Source organism: Xiphophorus hellerii, chromosome 11 (assembly GCF_003331165.1).
Source record: "Xiphophorus hellerii strain 12219 chromosome 11, Xiphophorus_hellerii-4.1, whole genome shotgun sequence".
In the NCBI taxonomy this organism is placed as follows: Eukaryota; Metazoa; Chordata; class Actinopteri; order Cyprinodontiformes; family Poeciliidae; genus Xiphophorus; species Xiphophorus hellerii.
In genome coordinates, this window is record NC_045682.1 from 4,983,792 (window position 1) to 5,005,090 (window position 21,299).

At 37.6% G+C, this 21,299-nt stretch overlaps 1 protein-coding gene across 1 annotated transcript in view; it reads left to right on the forward strand.

Annotated features, from left to right (window-relative positions):
- The window catches only part of LOC116728338 (F-BAR and double SH3 domains protein 2-like), a 43,555-nt gene that overhangs the window by 17,165 nt on the left and 5,091 nt on the right, over positions 1–21,299 (forward strand). Inside the window, exons 4-17 of the mRNA XM_032576381.1 lie at positions 897–973; positions 2,011–2,155; positions 5,072–5,205; positions 6,534–6,588; positions 6,678–6,806; positions 6,900–7,022; positions 8,982–9,077; positions 14,822–14,938; positions 16,867–16,965; positions 19,212–19,364; positions 19,509–19,643; positions 19,745–19,828; positions 20,108–20,291; positions 20,370–20,593. Of these exons, the coding sequence (XP_032432272.1) occupies positions 897–973; positions 2,011–2,155; positions 5,072–5,205; positions 6,534–6,588; positions 6,678–6,806; positions 6,900–7,022; positions 8,982–9,077; positions 14,822–14,938; positions 16,867–16,965; positions 19,212–19,364; positions 19,509–19,643; positions 19,745–19,828; positions 20,108–20,291; positions 20,370–20,593 (1,755 nt within the window). The remainder of the gene's footprint in view (positions 1–896; positions 974–2,010; positions 2,156–5,071; positions 5,206–6,533; positions 6,589–6,677; positions 6,807–6,899; positions 7,023–8,981; positions 9,078–14,821; positions 14,939–16,866; positions 16,966–19,211; positions 19,365–19,508; positions 19,644–19,744; positions 19,829–20,107; positions 20,292–20,369; positions 20,594–21,299) is intronic.

The following is a 21,299-nucleotide window of genomic DNA, read 5'->3' on the forward strand; positions in this document are numbered from 1 at the left end:
GAGGTGCAGAAAAAAATGTATTCTATAAAGAATCGATTCAAAATGCTCAAATGTTGAATTTAAAAGGTGTTGTATGCCTTTGCTGCTCTTATTTGTGAGCATTTTGCATATCACTTTACGCGTCCATGTAGCCACTATATATATTTTGAATAAGTCTTGGTATTTTTTATTTAAGAAAAAGCTAGGAAGCTAAGCTAATCTAATCTAATCGTAGTGATTTAAAGGGACAGAATGTGTATTTTCGAGGGACATAGTGCCATTTTATAGCATAATCAAATTAATATGTTACCTTCAGTTGTTAAAAAAATGTTGACTATATCAAATATGACTTAAGAGAAATTTTCTTTCCTGATTTAAGTCCTTGAAATTGGGACTCTGTCTCTTTAAAAACTCCTGGTGCTTCTGAAACCCCGCCCTCACAAAGCCCTCACAACTCTGCTTCTGTGTTAACCCTGGTAATCTATTTTTAAATGTCACAAACATGGATTGCGTAAACCGAAATGAATGATTATAATAAATAACCTCTGTGCCGATCCCACTTGTCACATTTCTGGCTCCGCTGCTACCACACTTTATGCTGAACAGATAAAACACATTAAACAAAAGCTGAGACTCCACAGATTCCAACATTATGCGTCACAACGCTCCACACCAAAGCTGCTTCAATTAACAACCGTTATAAAAATTTGTCTTATTCTTCCCGTCTTACCATGAAAGGACATTTTTGTTAGTAAACGACGCTACTTTTGATTATGATTATGCAACTTTAGAGCTGACAGCTACAATTAAGCTTGAGTTTGAAAGGGTTAAATTGCTGGTTAAGTTTAATATGGTTACATTTATTCTCAACATCTTTGTTTTTTCTCTTTCTTTCTTCCTTTCTTTCATTTTTTCAGGCTCTCCAGAAGTTGGCGAATCAGTATCTGAAGAGGGAATGGCCGGAGAGCGTTGCAGAAAATCCAGCAGATCACAGGTTGGTTCAGTTTACTGTGCTTTCTGTGATTGTTTGCTTCTGTCTGTCATAACTTAAGATAGAAGTGCTTCTATTTTTTTGTTTCGTACCTCAACTTATTGCGCAAACATTTATGAGCAGGTGTTTTTTAATTTTTTTATTGCCGTTTATATTCCTTTCTTCCTGATGAGAAGTAATGTGCCGCTCAAGGACGTTTGACTTTATCAGTACGCTTACTACTGTTATAGAAGCTTAGCTTTATGTTTGTGAATTTTAGTACTCTACATTTATTTCCTCAAAAGATTTAAAATATTTTGCTTTAAATTGTTCCTCAAAGCACAAAATTTCTACTTAGGACCAATAAAACCTATTCCTGTAAATGGGATGATTTTATTTTACATCATCTTTCAGAAAGAGGGAATAACTTAGAAGTTTGTCTCTGAGATTGTATCTAAATGGCTTCCTACTCATGTATTTCAAGAGTTTATTATTTTTGATGACTCAAATTTTTGTTTCTGCACAGAAAATATGAACATTTTGCATTTAAGATAAAAAACAAACAAACGTGTCTGTAAATATGTTCTATCCAGAACTCAAGTGGCCATTTTAGCTTTTCTCAGTTCAAATTCTGTAAAAAAAAAAAAAAAAAAAAAAGCTTAAGTTTTTAATGAATTTTTTTTAAATTCAATTAATCAGCAGAATAATCTATTACTGATGCAGTAACCAAGTACTTACTCTAGATGCTCTTCACACTTATGTATTAAAACCACTTTTTTGTTCTTGTGTAATATTCAAATTTCCCGAAGAAAAATAATATTGGATTTAATTGATTGTAAGCCAGAATCATCATAGCTTATATATCTATGTACAAGGTTTTCAATTATATTGATTTTGGAAGTTTAGATTTATGTGTTTTCCTGCTTATTTTTTAACCTTCCTGTTACTTGGACAGAAAGTTACCCTGTATGCTTTTCTCTAACTGCAAAGAAATTACATAAACCAATTGCTCGGAACCATGAATCATTGTTTCCTGCATGTTTGTCCTTCTTTCTCCTCAGGAACATGTTTTGTGTGTGGAGAGCGTACCTGGAGGGCACCGTCCAGGCCACGCAGTCCAGACTCAGCGCCTGCGATAACTACAAGCTCCAGGTCGCAGACGCAGCCAAGACGGCGCGGCTGCAGAAGGAGCAGCAGCTCAGGAAGGTAATTCAGGTTAATTACACAACTCTGCTGCGGTTTCACTCACCTCTGGCTTTTTCAAAGTCAAGTCAAGTTTATTTGTAACACATTTCAGGAACAAGGTAGTTTTAAGAGCTTTGTCTCATAAAAGCATCATACAGTCACCAATTATGAAACATGCAATAAACATTACATTTTGTCAAATGTCGTTGTCAAAGTGATTCAGCAAATACACATCAAATATATTGATCTATGTTCCAGTTATTATTAATCAAAAGCAGCTCTAAACAGCTGGGTTTTTAGCCTTGATTTAAAGAAACTCAGTGTTTCGGCTGTTTTGCAGTTTTAAGGAAGTTTGTTCCAGATTTGTGGTGGGTAGAAACCGAATGCTGCTTCTCCATGTTTGGTTCTGAGGATGCAGATGCAGAAGCCCAGAGAGGTCTGGGAGGTTGATATAACAACAGCTCTTTTGGTGCTAAGCCGTTCAGTGATTTATGAACTAACAAAATTATTTTAATCTCTGTTCTCTGAGCTGCAGGGAGCCAGTGGAAGGATTTTAAAACTAAAGATAAACAAATGGCTGAGTTTCTCTAGATCTTTCTGGAACATTAGTCCTTTAATCTTGGAAATGTTCTTTAGGTGATAGAAGGCCGACTTTGTAATTGTCTTTATATGACTCTGAATGTTCAGCTTTGATGTTTAAGCCCTGATCATGAGTTTGTAGGTGTAATAACTGAAGCTTTTTTAATGCTGCAATCCAGGATCTGTTAAGATTATTTTTAGGTAAACTTTAAACAAAGTTTACATTTTCACTTAATCTGTGGAGATATTTGCATTTAAAGACGCTTGGTGATCTCACTCTGTGTCACACTTGATAACGGAAGATGTAGTAAGAGAAATATTTCACAGCAATTGCTGTCCTTCCCTTTTCAACCAACCACAAAAGGCAATTTTCTCACTGAAGATCACACCCACAGAATCACAAAGCTGTTTCCGTTCTGGGATCTGCTTCTTTCATCAGAGCAGAACTGAGATGAAGTTGAAACTGTGACCCCGGTTTTTAAAGTACGTGTCCCAGATGTCCGAACCAGCCTAATTCTACCCATTATGCTTCATGATGTGCTACACTGACATTTAAAGAGGGAGGTTTCAGCAGTTTACTGAAAGGCACGCGATCATTTGGGAGCAACCGCGGCTAATAAAAACAGTGGAAAAAGAAGATTAAAGAGGTGTTAATTAGAGTCACTAAAACACAGCTTAGGTTGTGTAAAATAATCTGTCGCGACCTGCAGCTTTGAGAAGCATATACAAACCAGTTGCATTATCAAAAACATACCTGGAGTGTTGCTTTGATTACTTCATGCATGTTTGAGAAAACCTTTCATCTCCATGGCAACCTCTGAGGTGCCTTAAAGGGGCTTTGCCATGTATTTTCCACAATCAAGTAACAAGGTTACCTTCAGTTGTCATAAAAATGTTGTTTATATTAACATGACTTAAAATAAACTTAACTTTGCAATAGGAGTGGGCATGTATTGTATTGTTTATCATTTATCGTGATGCATTTCTAAGAATATTAATTTATTGTTGCCACAATAACGTTTAAAACCTACTAAAACCGTACTGATATTTGTATCCAGTGAGAGTATCAATAAATATTTAAACATTTGAAAATATGATCAGTATGAGATAGAAATCAGTCCCTCCAGTATTTTCAGTTTCTTTTGTGACTTTTTTTTTTTTTTTTGCAATCAAAATCACAGAATTTATGGAGCTAATTTAGGAATATTTGTAAGAAATTTTGCAGTACACTTAATATGATGGAAGATGTTTTTATCCCTCTCCATTTTGATCAGGACTATAACTTTACATAAAATAAGGCTCAGGCAGTGGAAATGAGAAATACTGCCACTTACAGTTGTGAGTTAGCATCACTGAAACTTGTTTTGTTGTTGTTTTTTTTGTTTGTTTGTTTTTTTACCATTTTTGCTTTAAAAAATACAACAAACTCACAATTATGCAATAGTGCAAAAAAAATGTCCGAATCTGTTGATTTTGCATGAATTTCCACAATTGCAGAATCGTAAAAAAACTGGAGGGACTGATTGGTGTAACTTGGCTGTATACAGATAAAAACAGCTTTAATTTGCTTGCTAAAATAATATTTAATATTTAATAATATTTAACTGTTATCTTGGAAGTTAGATAAAGCTGATGGAGAAATACTCCAAAGAAGCTGCACCTGGAAAAACATCCACTCAGGGGAGCTGAATTCAAATGCAGGCCACACTTTTCAGATTCTGAATTGTGTTATTTTATTATTACTTTTTTTTTTTCTCTTTTACTTTGTGTCGGTCTCTTAAATAAAACTGTCATAAAATGCTTTAAAGTTTGGAATTGCCTGTCATGATAAAAAAAAAAAGTTCTGGACAATAAATCGTCCCAGAAGTTATTGTGATAAAAGATGATATTGTTATTTGAGACCATTTTGAAGTAATACAATGGTAATATCATGATGATGCAAGAACACATTCTCAAAGATCAATAAACTTTAAATTCTGATGAACAATTAAGTTTTTTTTCGGTAGACAGAGAGAAAAGATAAAAATGTTCAATTATGCAAATGGAAATTATTAAGCTTGCTTTAATTTGTCATGGGATTAGTTGCAATGTGACAGATTGTGAAAGGCTTCAGGTTGCTTCCTGATCCTTTTGCTCAGAAACATTAGAAGAGCCGCTCTCTGTTTCACTGCTCACACCTCACAAAGCTGCTCTTGTTTGCCCTCTGCGTTCGGGAGATGTCTCCATGTTTCCTGCATGTCACACATATTCAGCTGTTTTCTGTGCATTTTGATAAAGAGCATTTGCATGCTTTTCCAGGTGGATAAATCCTTTGCATGAATGTGTTGTGTGTGTGTGTGTCTGTGTTTGGCCCCGCAGTGCATCGAGCAGCTGACAGTGATCCAGGCGGAGCTGCAGGACTCGGTGAAGGAGCTGAGCAAGAGCAGGAAGAAGTACCAGGAGGCTGAGACCATGGCGCAGGCCGTCCGGGAGAAGACCGAGCTCGAGGCCAAGTACGACAGATCCAAACCAGCGTATTTGAAGGCTCACAGAGCGAAGTGTTGGTTAAAATCACTTCCTGTTGGGCTGTAGAGCTGCAAAATGCTCAAAGCTAGAACATCACGGTGCAGAATTCTCATAAAATTCCCATTTCATTCACACTTCCCAGCGACTGATTCACTCCCTGGCTGGACACGCCAGAACTTGTGCTCTTTTATCCCAAAGATGCCAGATCTGCGGATATAAAATCTGCTTTTTTATGGGTTTCAAACAGACAAAATGTCTCAGAGGAGTCCAGGAAGCTGCCCCTCTGCTCTTCATCCTGGCACAACATAAGCAGCTGGTGCCGTGACTCACTGCATTTCTGACATTTTTCTGCCCATCAGGAACGTTTCTAAAAAGCTGCGGCTTGACTTCATAAAGAAATGCTTTCAGGAGGGATTTACTGCTGGAGAATCACTTGTTCTTGTACCAATAGTACTTTCTTTTGGGACGCTGTGAGTAAACATGTCGCGTAAATTCTTAATTTATCTCAGAACAGTCTCTTTCCACACAAATAATGAGGAAAAATGTTTCTTAAAAAAATAGTTTTCCAGTTTTTTAACCTCTGTGACACAAATATGTAGCAATCGAGATGTTTTTTTTCTATCAATTTTGGTGAATATTCTCGTTGCGTCTCTGTGTCAGGTAAACGCCCCACAAATCCCTCACGTCTACAAACAGCAACAAGATGGAAACAAGCATCAGTTAATCGGTTAATATTAGTACCAATATGTTCTAAAAATAGAGGACCAGCATCGGCCGACACAGATGGCAATACTGATCATTTGTGCCACTATGGAGGTAAATCGGGGTCATAGAGATTGTTAAAAAAAATTGTTTTGAAACTAAAAAAAAAAAAAAAAGTAAACTAAAAAATGATACAAGCATTTTTTTTTTGTTGCTTGCAAAATTGCCAAAATGTGCCAAATATATCAATTGGTTTTTTATATTTACTTAATATATGCGGGACCATTTGTGTTTTTGTGGCTGAAAATAAACAAAAATAATAGAAAAAGATTTGAAAATAAAGTTCTGAGCAACTTTTCAATTTGAAAGGTTTTATTATTCCTGTGTTTTTCAGTCTGCATTGTTTTCAATTTATCTCCATATGCATCCTGAGTTTTTAGGAGTCAAAAATAAAAGCAACTTTGCTCAGCATTTCTTAATAATCACTTAGCTGTACTTTAGCTTCAACTGGCTGTTAGAAATTCTGCTCAATTGTTCTAATTTAAACCACATTTTCACTGTAAAACAAGTATTTCTATTGCAAGTTTCAACATCTGATTTGTATGTTTTTCAGATCAAAGCTAAGTCTCTTCCAGTCGCGCTCCAGTCTCCAGAGGGCCAGTGTAAAGGTCGGATATTGACAGCTTAAAAAAGCTCCTTCTTGTTATCTAGACGATGTTTGATTCTGCTAACTGTGTTTTTGCTGGTTTTATTTCAGCTGAAAGCAAAGAGGAGTGAATGCAACTCCAAAGCAACTCATGCCAGAAACGACTATCTTCTCACCCTGGCGGCCTCCAACGCTCACCTGCAGCGCTACTACAGCGCAGACCTCCTGGACTGCATCAAGGTGCGGCCGCCTGTCCAAACCGGATCTGAACGACTGCGGGTCCTCATGTCCCCCAGAGATAGCAACACTTTCTGTTTTCCTCCCGCGTTTCAGGTGCTAGACGGTCGAATCTACGAGCAGGTTAAAGATTACCTGGTCTCGCTTTGTCACACTGAGCTGGAGACGCAGCAGGCGGTGCACGACTCCTTCACCCAGCTGCTGAACAGCTCAGCCGGGGTGAGTTCATTCTGCCCACACCTGGAATCAAACGGAGCATCGCTTAATCCATCCATCCATTTTCTGTACACCCTTGTCCCCTAGCGGGGTCGGCAGGGGTGCTGGCGTCTATCTCCAGCTAACGTGCCGGAGGAGAGGCGGGGTCACACTGGACAGGTCGCCAGTCTGTCGCAGGGCAGCATCACTTAATATTTATCTTTAAATAAATTAATGCATAAAGTTCTTCAGTTCTGACATAATAAGTTGAAGTTTAACTCTCAACAAAGCCGCCTTATCTAAAGTGTTGCAGCTTCGTGGTTGAAATATTGGGTGAGCTTAGAAAAACAGTCAAAGGTCAGATACCTGGGCACATTTCACTGTACAGCTGCAGGAAAGAGAGCTGATTGTAACCATTAGATGAGCCTTTATTGCACCCAGGTTAAGATTGTTTAACAGATTCTAATACTGGAATATTAATGAGCCAGTGTTTACGTTTATGTATTTGATTTAAAGTCTGGAAAACATTGAATTTGACTTTATTTTTCAGATTGGATTCATATGCAGAAAAGAAAATACCTTTACTGCTTTTATCGTGTTCTAAAAGATAGAATTTAAAATGGCATAAATGACTTTTTACATTTATTTATCATTAGAAACTTTGACTTGCCAAATCAAAAATTGTCTTTGTCCAACTTATTGTTTTGTTTTGTTGGTTTGTTATTGACAGAATCTGCAATTATTCAAAATTCAAACAAACTCTGTTTTACTTTTATGTTTTTTTCTTAAAGGCCTTTTAGATTTTAAACTGAATCTGAGGTTGTCAAGCCGGGTCTGGTTTAGGTGGTGGAGTATTAAGACAGTGAGTATTAAAAGAAGAAGAATGTGGCCATAGAACACATTTTCTCAACAAAAAAAAAAAACACTTTCATTTCTATATTAATTTTACATCTTAACAAGGAAAAAAACACAAAGTTTCTCTATTTTTACTTCACAGTTTTGATTCACAGTGTTTTTTTCTATGTTAAAGTGAATTTTTGATGCTTTTATGACCGACAGTGAAACAAACCCAACTTTAATAATCTTAGAGTCATAGTAACTTAAATGAATTCAGTGGTAAATTGTGAAGAATTTTCGTTAAATAGATCAAAATGTGCAAACGTCAGTCAGTTTAATGAACCTGAGCTGAACTCGGCTGATTCAGGTTCTCCTGATTAACTGAAGCGGTTTGAGTTACTCGCCGCTGCTCAGTTACAGCGGCTCCAAAGCCGCTCACGTTTGTTCGGGTCAGCTTGCGTCTCTGGACCCAAAGAGGGATTTTTGTTTCTTCTCACCACAGTATGAGCAAATCATCGGAGCAGGAGAGCAAGGGACGTTTATATGTAGAACACAATTCAGCAACAAGGTCGTTCGAAACATCAGACAAAACATCATGTTGTGCTGGTATAACTTAGGAACGTGATGGAAAGTTGTAAAGTCTAGAGGAGAATCATTAATGTTTCAGTTCTTATTAATCAAAGATTTTTAGCTTTGATTTAAAGTAACTCATTGTTTCAGCAGTTTTGCGGTTTTCTGGATGTTTGCTCCAGATTAGAGGAGCATAAAAGCTGAATTCTGCTGCAGTAATCAAATCAACTAAACATAAACGCATGGACGAGTTTCTCTAGATCTTTCTGGGTCATTAGTTCTTTAATCCTGGAAACGTTCTTCAGGTGATAGAAGGTTGACTTTGTAACTGTTTTTATATGACTCTTAGGGTTCACTCCACCGTTAGAGTGAACCCTAGGTTGGAAGGAACCCTAAGAAGCCTGAAATGTGATTTCAGGCCTGATTAATAGTTTCTAGCTGTAATGACTAAATCTGTCTGTTGACTCTAATTTGTTTCTCTTTAGTACCACAAATATTTAATGCAGTTTCGTTTCTATTTGGTCCCAGTTTTGGCACCTCCCGGCATTTGAATTGGTTCTTGTTTGTAATGTGCAGCTTCTCCAGGAGTTTCACCAGCAGACGTTTGTGCAGAAGAATCCTGTGTTTCAACAAGCCTCAGATTTCCTTTATCATCCCGTTGACTCAGATAAGGTAAATGCTGATTTTCTGTTATTTGTCTGCCCTTCCAACTTTACAGTCAGTCATCTCCTCCACGAGAAAATTAAAACTGGAACTCATTTCTATGCATGTTTTAGATGCGTCCACTTCTCTGTAAGCTTGCTCAGTTCTTTAGGTCTGCACGGCCAAAAGCTCACACATTAACCTCTAGGTGTGCAAAGATGCATGTATTCATGCTTTCAGGACGCTTTGGGTCGCCTCAAATACGTACAGAACGAATCCAGTGTGGTTTTTATATTTAAGTGACATTTCTTGTCTTTGACTAAAACATCACAACTTTAATTTTAAACACTTTAGCCATCAGTATTTTAGTTTTTGACTTGTAGACTCAATCTGCTGTCATTCAAAAGTTGAAAAAATCAATTTAATGAGTTTTTCTACTTTAAACAACTTCAGATTCAAGTTGAACAGGGTTTGGTAGAAATGCCACTCTAAAAAAAGCTATTTTGGGGAATTTTTACAAACAAAATCAAAGCTGCAGAAGGTAAGGGTAACTTTACAAACTGCTTTAAACATGTATTTTTACAGTTTGATGCTTCAGTCTTTATTACACTAGTAAAAGAGTTACAGATGTGGAAGTAGAGCTGGTCTGAGGGGGTCCAGATGCCAAACAGGAAGTGAAATCAGAAAAAACATAAAGTGATTTTGGCAAGTTGTTGATTCAGGATGTGTGGAAACCAGAGGTGTTCACAAGTCTTTTTTTTTTTTTAAGTCTTCAGGGCACAAGTCCAAGTCAAATCTTATTTTTGGGACTTCAGTGTAACTTGAGTCAGAGTCTCGAGTTTGAGACTCGAGGGTCCGCAGATTGAGGTGAATATTTTATGGTTGAGTGTTAGGAAGGTTAATATAACTAGAAAACAATTTAGTAATTTGAGTCTGGAAAAGGCTTGGAATGAAAACAATTCAGTTTAAGGTAGAGACTTCTGACTTTATTCTGCATTGGAAATTTCCATAGAGCAAATCTAAAACTTTCTAAAGAAAATGCAGCTTGGGAAGCTGAGATAGATGGGCACAGTGCAACCTGAAACGCTATTGGCTGATGTTAGCAAAGCAACAAATCCAGGAGCGACGGTCCAGCCGTACCTTAACTTTTTGTTCAGCCAGATTTTAATATACTTATATTTAAAGCTGTTCTCCTCTCCCTCTCTGTCCGCCATTGTAACAGACACAAAATATTTTGTTTGACATTGAATTTTAGGAAACTCCAGACCAGTCCTGAAAAAGGAGGATGCATGCGTATTAAAGTTTTTTGAGTCACACCTGTATTTTTTTTTAAGGATTAGTTTTAATCATCTCACTGAAAGATTACGAAAAAATTATATTTTTAACTCAACCAACCACAAAGCTTTAAAGTAGCTTCTATCTCCAAGAAAGAATAAGGTTTTATTTTGATTTGTACAGTTTGGGATCCGAGGTTTTCACCTGTTGATGCAGAAGTTTTTGTACTTCATTTGGTTCAAACCATGAAAATAAAATTTATTCCACTGAATATTGTCTTGCACAATCAGGGAGCATGCTAATTTGCACTTGGTCATTATTTATTTGGTAATTATATGATCTGCTAAAGCAGCTGACTAGCCCTTGCCCTGGTTAAAGCGATATGTATACGTTACATGTGACCTGGTCAGATTTACATGGAAAACCCCCGGAGGGCTGACAGACCACACAGTCACTAAACCATCATCTGCTGTTAGATTATATCTCTTATTTTACACCCAGTAATTACCCGTAGTGGTAAAGGTTAGTTGTGAAATCAGCTGAAAGTGCAGAATTATCAGGTCTTAACATGGACTGTTCACACTGTTTGTTTTCCATGTGCAGCTGTCACACATTTAGCCGCTGCACAACTTCTCTGAAGTGTGGGAATAAAAGCCGACTGTCGGACTGCAGGACCAAATCTGGGTCATCGCTTCACGCCGAACAACAGCTGTTGTTTGCTGAAGCTCTGAACGGTTCTGCCGACCCGCTCTGACACGGTGGAACAAGCCAAACCAAGCCATAAACCTGAGCTTGTGGCTTTCAGTATATTAGTAAAGCTTTTTAATATGAGAACACTTATTCAGTTTTTTAAAACACAAAATCACCGGTTTGACACTTTTTAGAGCTGCTTGGAGTTGTTGTAAAGTGAAATATTTTTAATGCCTCTGTAAGTTGATCAGCCTGGCCTTTTGAGTGATCCAAAATATTCTGTTTTCTTGGGCCTTTCATTAGTTTGCTCTTCGAACTGGGAAAGAGAAAAGAACATTTAAGAAAGGCGGGGAATAGCTACATGTACTGTCTGAAAAATAACAGTGGAAAGGCTAGAATATTAATATCCAACAAAAACTGTTACCAAGGTTTCCTGTGCTTATATTATATCAGAAAATAGAAATGTCAAATAAACTAGTTACAAAGTAACAATAGCTAAAATTAGCACTAAAATACAGCACTTAACTTGCATGAAAATTAAGTGCTGTATTAATCTTACCATGATTTTTGAGCGTTTTAAGGTTATTGTACAAAAATATGTCTTCTGCATTCTTGGTTCATGTGTGTGATTTTATACTTCTATTATGTTTGAAATAAATACATAAATAAAGCAATAATTAGTCATGAAAAGATTTTATAACCCATCTTTATCACAAATGCAGACAATGTAACAAAATAATGACAATAATATTATTAGTTATAATATTAATTTGGGCTTAATAAACTCCTCTTACTGTGAGAATAAAATCCAGACTCTAAGGGGAAACCTCTGTTTTTAGAAACCTGAAACCATGACGGCCTTCAGGAAGTCTAATGAAGAGCGTTGTTTGACTTGGAACCAGCTATTTCTCATTGCTGAGTGTTGCAACAGTGAGATTTAATTTAAATCAGAAACGCCTCAGAAATCATATTGATGTAGAACAGGAAATACATTCATTTCCTGTTTTAATATGATTTTATTTTCTTCCATTTATCTTTGTTTTGAGATCTATTTTGTGAAATATTTCATGCATTTTTTTTCTTGTAGTTTTGATATTTATGGCTTCCGAAGGATGAAAACTCAACCTATTTCGTCATACTTTCTCCTTCCACTCAACTTTCTATGAGTATTTTTGGATATAACACTCATCTTTTGACGATATTCTAATTTTCTGAGTGTACATGTCATTTTTAATTTTTTTTTTTTACTTTATCGTGTTTTGAGATCAAAAGTATTAGGAAAACTTAGCAGACCTTAAACCTTTTTGTTTGAAACAAAACAAAAAGGATGCCAAGCTTCAATGTGTTTTCTTTTATGATTAGAAACACCCTTCCCTTTTTTTAGTTTGTGAGTTTTATTGGAAAAAAATAAAATAGTTGTTCCTTTTCTGATACAACAATTTAAAGCTAGGTTGTTTATATCTCCAGTAATCAGACTTTTTGGTTGGAATGCAAAATTTTATCAGGATCTGAGAGAAAATGTGTTGAAATCCCCCCCACCCCCCCCACCCCCCCACAGAAACGTTTCTACGATTCTCAGAAATGTCGCCCTCTCGTAAACAAAAGTTTCCAGTGGGTGTCGATCACTCCGGCTGTGTTTTGAAATCTTCATATTTATCATGTTTACAAGCAAATGGGACATAAAATCCAGAAAATAAGAATGATTCAACTAATGTCAACAGCGGTTTAAAGCAAAAGAAGGAAATGCATCCAACTGGGTTGTTAATGACGGGAAAAGAACTTTAAGAAATCCTAGAAATCAGTGGATTACCAGAAGCGTTTGGATTGTGTTGTCTTTGTTTGGATTGATTCTTTGTTTTGCATGTTTTTTATTAGGAAATTCCAACACAATGCAGCATGTGGAAGCGTTTACTCTGATCTCAGAAACAGCAACAGGAGCGCTGACTCTCTGCTTAAACAATGCCTAAGACCAACACAAATCCGAAAATAAAAAGGATACATGGTTCCAAAAGGGTTTCCCATGGTTTTTTTTGTTTTTTTGCGTTTTTTAGCATGTTGTGTTGGAAATGAAACCCAGCAGAAAGGAGTTTTATTAATTGCATGATTGTTGCATCACAGAGGTGCAGCTGTTCTAAAATTGTTTCTCAGTTATAGTTTTTTCTGTATTTCTACTCAGGCTAGATTATGTGATTTAAGAATTTTCAAGGTTTGGAAATGGTGGAACAAGAAGAATGAAAAATGTTTGAATTTCCAGGTTTTATCTTCCTTTTCATCAGCTAAAGGTTGAATCCATCCATCAGTTATGATCAAATTTTTCATATCAAGCTTATTGTTAAGTTTAGTATTTATGTTAGATAACTCTGTGGTTTTGACTGGTCGTCAGAAATGAAGAATGGGGATCAAATCCATCCTAAAATCGCCCCTAAGTTTTATTTCTCTTCATCTCATCAGACCTGCTATGAACCCCTCACTGTTCCTTCAGACATTTTTCCTCATTCACTTCACTTTGATTGGATGTTTTTTTTTTTTGTTTTTTTTTTACCCTGCTTTAAACAAACGCAGGGTCCAAACATATTTTTGGATGTTCCTTTGAGATGAGCCTGGAGTTCAGATGTTCCCCTGATTTTCTAACGACTCATGAAAGAGAAGCAGCGGATCGCCCATCGCTGGCGCTCCTTTTCTCCGCTGCTCCGTTGGACAACACTGGACAATTTGTTCGAATTGCAAATGCTCGTGTTGTTTTGATTGGAGGCCAAACAAGCAGCAGCCTGTTCCTAAAGAAAACTTTAGTGGTGCAGCGCCTCCCTCTCTCCCTCTCTCTCCCACTCCCTCTTTCCCTCCCTCCCTCCGTCCAGCGCCGCTCGCTGCAGACGAGGGGATCCGGTGAGGAACAGAGCTGGATGGGAAGCAGGCCGGGCCCTGTGAACGGGCCATCTGTGAAAAGGAGGCATTGTGTGTGTGTTTCATCAGAGTGCACTGACCTCAACCCCCCACCACCCTGGCCTCTTCCCTCAACACACACACACACACACATATGCACACACTGCCCCGATGTCATGTGGATTCATTTACTCAAAACGTAATGAAGAGAAAAGTCACACCATAGACACACTGTTGCATCTTAACCCTGTTTTTTATCTTCATGACTCAAAATGGCACTTTTTATAAAACTAGGGCTGGACATTAAATCAGTATGTCGTGATAGATGTGATTAATATCGTCTGTTAGAATATGCAATAATTCCACTGAATCCAGAACCGCACAGCATTCTGGGGGATGTAGGCAGAGGAAAGACTTTAGTCTCTCAGCCTCTCACAACCAGCTAAGCTACGTTGGTAGGATTAACTAACTCCTTTTCTATTTGGTTACCTAGCAACAACCTGCTGGAATAACTCACTCACTCTTTATATAAAACTAAAATAAAATTTCAGTATAATGTTTTTTTTTTACTTTCATCATATTAAATCTTGTCAACAACTTCAGACCGATCCATATATATATATATATATATATATATATATATATATATATATATATATATACAGTATATATATGATTTGTTAGTCTGGAATCAGACTAAAGGGGAGAAATAATCTAAAATGATTTGCATATGTGCAACAGCGCCCTCCAGAGGAATAAATTTACATCAAAGATAACTATTTTGGAAAAGCTGCTCCTTTTGTAGCTTTTTATTTTTTATTTTTGCAAAGATTCACAGAATTTCTACAAGAAAATTATACTTAAAGTCCATCAAATTGATCATGTTTTCAGGATTTAATCTTTTTCACGCTGGTGCTTTTATGTCTCAGGTGATGGAGCTGCAGAAAGAGAGCGGAACGGCCGAGGAGCACAGCCTGGATAAAGAGGCGAGGAAGTGGGCGAGCCGCGTAGCACGAGAATACAAAAGCATCATCCACACACAGAGGGTGAGGAGGAAATCAAACACACCTTGGTGTCTCGTGTGCAGTAAAAATATCACTTTTATCATTAACTGTTAGAAGACATGTCCACTTTTCTCTCACTGTCTGATGTTAAACCAGCCCTCTCTTGTTTCACGCTAGTTAGAATCACTATAATTATTTCTGTTTGCTAAAAAAACAGAAGAATGAGGAAAATAATATGAGATCAACTGGACAAATGTGAATATAAATATCGTCAAAAGAAATCTGAATATAGGATGATGTTAGTATTTCCATATTTTACTGATTACTTTATCCAAATGATAAGAATGAGAGGGAATTGTTTTTATGTTGATTTAGTTTTAAATTACATATTTTATCTTTAACATTTTAGCCGTCACTGATTTATTTTTTATTATTTGCAGAAGTCAAAAATGGCCATTTCACTGTTTGTGAGCTCTTAAACTGTGTTGTAAACCAGTTTTAATCTCTGTTTGGTTTAGGTGCAAATAAAGCACTAAAATTTACACTTTTCTTTCTTTAACAGACGGTATCAAAGATCACAAACTGCATTGACGAATGTACATTAAGTGTAAGATAACCCAGTGAATGTTTAAGAAGCTGTGAAATGGGTATATTTTTATGTCATATCCCCGATTCCAACGTCTTTCTGCTCTGTTTTCTAACCAAACGGTTAGACAGAAACTTAAAGAGGAGCAGCAAAAGCAAATGAGGTGGATTAGCAGAGCTTCCCAACAACTGATGGTGTCACTCAGGACATGTTATTGTGGAATATTGTCTCTGCTGTCTGGATATGAAGCTATTAGCATGTCGTAACAGTCATTAGACTGTCATACACCGACAGTGTTCAGTCAGAGGCTTCTTCATTCTCTGGCAAGACTGACTGCTACTGGAGATCCCTCCTTTTCGCAGCATCACCCTCCACAATGACTTTTTGAAGATACTTGGATGATTTGAGCAGCAACATTTAGTTTCCCTTTGAAATAAATAAAGTACTTTTGAATTGAATTGAAGCCCCGAGAACTATATCCTGTACGTCACACAGACTCTTTACCTGACTCAAATAGACAATTACTCTAAACTTGTATTATTTATTGTTTCCACCTGTCAGTGGGAGCTTCAGTATCTTGTGCTCTACTATCTGTGTCAGCTGTGAGATTGAATGTCTTAATGACATGCAGAGTGTGTATTTATGACATATGAAAATAACAGTCCTTTGCATTATTATTAATGGTACAGCAATGAAATACACTGCTCAGCCCAAATTTCGTCAGCATAATATTAAAAACATACAAGGCTGCTAATATAGCTACCAAACAAAAACAATATTGGTCACCTTCAGATGAAAAGCTCTTGTTTAAAGCCAAAGCAACGTAATTATGTTTTGCATTTGGAATTAACACTTGTACATGTTTCGTTTGGGATTTTCTGTGGATATTTTGCCATTTAAAGTCCCAGATGGCTGTAAAAATCCAGGATTTTAGAGCTAGGATTTCCAAGGTTTATTTCTATTGCAAGATTTTCACTAATAATGGGAAATCATGCGGTTTGGATTTGTGGATCAAAAGAAACTCACACCAAAATGTTGTTATATTCTTGCTCAGCAAAATTAGTTTTCTCTACAGTTTTAACACACATCTGTCCCTTGATCTCCAGTATGAGGTGTTGTTTTCCTTCACTGAGCTGGAATCTGTCCCTCTTCCTGTCGAAGCAGCAGGACGTTTTAGTTTGGGAAAAATAAACCCAGAGGTTGTAAATTTTGCTTGATTAAAGCATAAATTTAATCACAATTAAATTTATGCTGAGCGATGACTCGGGTCAGAGTTTCATCACCTCTTATCTCTCTTATTGTCGGATGAGTCACACTTCTGTTGTTCACACTCTGGATGTCTGTGATGTAACCATGACGATGTTTCATCATGGTTTGCTTTCAGGCCCTGGAGGAGTACGGAAATCAGGATTCGTCTGAGCAGAGTGGCGGCGAGGTGGAGAGCAAGATGGAGGTGGGCCGGCAGAGTCTTCGGCGATCAGAGGTGAAATGATAAAATCTCCTCTATGGGTGTTTTCCCACCTGATAGCCTGGTAGACTCCGTTCGATTGGGGATCAGAATTGCAACATTTGTTACATTTTCAGGACTGTAGTTTGCATTCACACTACACTGTGTCAAACCACTCAAACTAACTGACAAACCTGTTCCCCCTGTCGCCTGTGGTGGCGCTGTGCCAACTCCTACTGAAGGAATCGACACAAAAACCTCTGAAGAAGACAAAGAGCAGAGGCTCTTTTTGATAGGACTCCACAACATGTTGCGGGCTGCTCCTGGATCGAGTGCCAAGAATAGCATCTAGTTCATCATACCAAGGACACTTGTCCTTCGTGTCTCCTGAACTTCCACTTGTCCTTAGCATGTCATGTATTTTGATGTATTGATGGCGAAGTCTTTTTACCTTGGTGCGGCTCTGTGCAACTGTACATCTGACCATGAGCCATTTTTTCCGCTAATGGTGGAAACTCGCATTTGTTGTGGTTGTTATGACACAGAATGCCCTGCACTGTAGTCCACTTCCTGCTTTTGGAGCGGTTTCTAGTCAGGTTGCATTCAGATATGTTTTCAACCGTGCAAGAGTTCACTTCAACTGGATCGAGACCTAGGTTTTTAGGTGGATCAGAGTTCACATTTTTAGTCCGTTTTGGAATTCAAATTTGCATTCTCACCTCCCAAACGAATCGGCCTTTCTAGACAAACGATTCAAGACTCTAATTCTGGCCTGGTGTGAATGCACCCTAAATCTCACTCTTGTTCTCACGCATACTGTCTCCAGCACACCATCTGCTGGTTAGAGAGGTGAAGTGACATGCTGAAGGTCTAATAAACCTTTCATTCATTCATGTGGAATGTCAAACATTTCCATTAGAGGAAAATTTAAACCCAGGCAACTTTATTTGTATAATGCATTTCAGCAACAAGACAATTCTAATTGCTTTATGTGGCAAAAATATAAAAAAGGAATAAATTGCAGTTGGAAAACTAAAACTATTGATCTTCCACTTGTTAATAACAAAGGCAAATCTTAACAGCTGGACTTTTATTCTAGATTTAAATGAACTCGGTGTTTCAGCTGTGTTGCAGTTTTCTGGATGTTTGTTCCAGAATTGTGGTACATAGAAGCTGAATGCTGCTTCTCAATGTTTGGTTCTGGTTCTTAGGATGTAGGGTGGACCAGAACCAGAAGACCTGGGGGTTCTGGAAGGTTGATACAACAACAGCAGATCTTTAATGTGTTGTGGTGCTAAGCAGTTCAGTGATTTATAAACTAACAACAGTATTTTAAAGTCTATTCTCTGAGCTTTAGGGAGCCAGTGGAAAGATAAACACATGGATGAGTTTCTCTAGATCTTGCTGGGACATTAGTCCTTTAATGTGGCTCTGAAGGTTCATGTCAGAGTCCATACTCCCAGATTTTGGGCCTGATCACTGATTTCCGGTTGTAGTAACTGATGCTGTGCGTTGACTCTAAACCATTCCTCTTTAGGTCCAAATAACTTCAGATTATTATGGTTTTAGATTTTTGATCTGAAGTTATGCTGTATACTTAATATCATGCAGTAGAAATTCGAATAAATTATATTAGGGCTGAAATAAGTAATCGTGTTGAATTGATTATTGAAATGATTGTCAACTAACTTAGTAATCAATGAATTATTGACTGTAGTGTACAGACTCTAAAAAGGGTAATTTGCTGAAAAAAACACAGTCAGAGCAGCAATTAAACCAGAAATATAAAAACAATATACACTTTTATTTTAAAAACCCTTCTTTTTCTGTAAACATGTTCTACCCAGAACTCCTCAAGTGGCATCATTTTCAAATTCTGGTTCAAATTCTTCATAGGAAAAGATTTTCTGTTAAGAACCTTTTGCGATCCAGTTGTTGATAGGTTAATCTAAAACATAATGGATGGATCAGTGTACACCAAATAAATGCCATTATTACATTTTGGGGAAGAACAATTTTATTTTCTAATTTGAAAGGGAATGCAAGTATTTGTTTATTTGTATTTTTTTTTTTTATCTTGAATCAAAAAGGCTCAAGTGGTTAAATAAAAAATCACCAAAATCACCAGTTTTTCTCTCTGATTAATCATCAAAATAATCGATCCACTAATAAATAACTAAAATAATTGTTGGTTGCTTTGCTAACTTAACTGTAGAAGCTGTAAATGTCTTGCTGCCACATTGGTATGCAAATAAAATGGCCATTTTCTCATTTAATGGCAGACTGTGAAGGTGAAGGCTGAGGCCCGATTGGACCTCCTGCGGCAGGCGGGAGTTGCTGTGGAAACGTGGTTGAAGAGCGCGATGAACCAGGTGATGGAGGAACTGGAGAACGAACGCTGGAACAACCTCAATACCCATGATCCTTCACTCTCTGTAAGACCCCAAACCTGCCTTATTCAAGCAAAACTCAATGTTTTTGTCTATTGTTACAGAAATGGCTTTAAAAACTGTTAGTGTATTTTTTTTGTGCTTAATTAAAGTAACATTTAGCAGAAGTGAAGATGTAATCTTTTTCAGGGAACAGCTGATCTGGAGCGGGAAGACGAGGAGGAGACGGAGGACAGCGGTGAGGTGTTGGACGACAGCAGCTCCAGTCCCTCCAGCACCCTGAAGAACTATCCTCTCACCTGCAAAGTGCTTTACTCCTACAAGGTAACAGAGAGCTGACCGAGCAGCTCGAAAAGCACGAGGTGACCAATGGAGTTGGATTATAACAGGGGAAAACTGAAGTCAGTTTAATCTGCTGCCTGCAGGCGTCTCAGCCAGACGAACTGACCATCGAGGAACAGGAGATCCTGGAGGTCATCGATGATGGAGATATGGAGGACTGGCTCAAGGTAAGATGCTGCTACACATTCATGTATGTGTATATAGAAAGTTCGTGCACCCCTTTTTCGTCAAGGATGTTTAAAGGAGGTTAAAAAAATGGCAGTATATCTGCACAATAGCATAATAAAAGAGATTTCCATGCATAAATATAAAGGATTTATTATTTATACAGGAAAAGACAAGTGTGGGCTGCCTGGCTCACATGGATGCTCAGGAATCCCGCTTATGGATTGAAACATGGCTGTGTCTTTACAGATATATATTTAATGACACTTTTATTTCTGCAGGCCAGGAACCGCAGTGGACAGGTCGGTTATGTCCCAGAGAAATACCTGCAGCTGCCGTCCTCCAACAGCCTGCTGAGCATGCTGCAGTCCCTGGCCTCGCTGGACGCCCGCTCCCACTCCTCCAGCAACTCCACCGAACCCGAGACCGAACTGTCCGCCAGCTCCGTCAACGGGGACTCCAGCGGTGAGGCCCGCAAACCCAACACTACTGCTGATCAGCATCAGACGAGCATGTAAAATAACAATAATCTGTTTATATCAGTGTCGTTTGCGAAGGCTCTGTACGACTACGCGGGTCAAACGGCCGAAGAACTTTCGTTCCCCGAAGGCGCCATCATCCGCATCCTGAGCAGAGAGACTCATGAGGACGACGGTTTCTGGGAGGGGGAGTTTAACGGCGCCGTCGGCGTCTTTCCTGCCGTCCTGGTGGAAGATCTCACTGGAGTCATCGAAAACGGAGATGGACAGAAAGAAGGCGGCGCGCAGGTAGGCTGCTGATACTAAAACACGGCCATATGGGAACTTGAAGCCTTGAAACCTTTATGTACTTTATTTTCATACACATAATAAAAAGACACAGATACGTTTTTCTCAATGTCTGAAGTTAAATCAGACTAAACCTTTCTTGTTTTAGGTCAGTTAGAATTGTTAAAATTATTTTCATTTGCAAAACGCCAGAAAACATATTTAGAGATTTATTTATTTATTTATTTTACTCTTTTTTGTTTGTTTAAGCATTTAATTTGAGCAGGAAAGCTCTTAACCTGAACATAATTTGCTTGGATTGTTTCTACGTAATGAATATCTATTATTCTTAACTTCTCAATGACTTATTGGTCTGTGTAATTGAAATAAAGGTTATCTTATGTATTATACACTAAACAAGATTATTGATTTTTTTTTTTTTTTTTTTTTTTGTCAAATGAGTTTTTTGTTCTCCGACCAGTCAGGTGTGTGAGAGACGTTTCTAAACATCACATGTTGCTATTTTGTCATTTATATTGTGCCTGCTGTAAAATGTAGAATACTATCACAAGATGTTATTAGTTACAGTGACAAATAATCAGAATTGGGTAGAAATTACTTTATTCAGTTACATTTATTTGAGTAACTTTTTAATAAAATGTACCGTTAGGAGTACTTTTACTACCCTGTACTTTTTACTTGTACTTGATAGTGAAGTTTTGCTTCT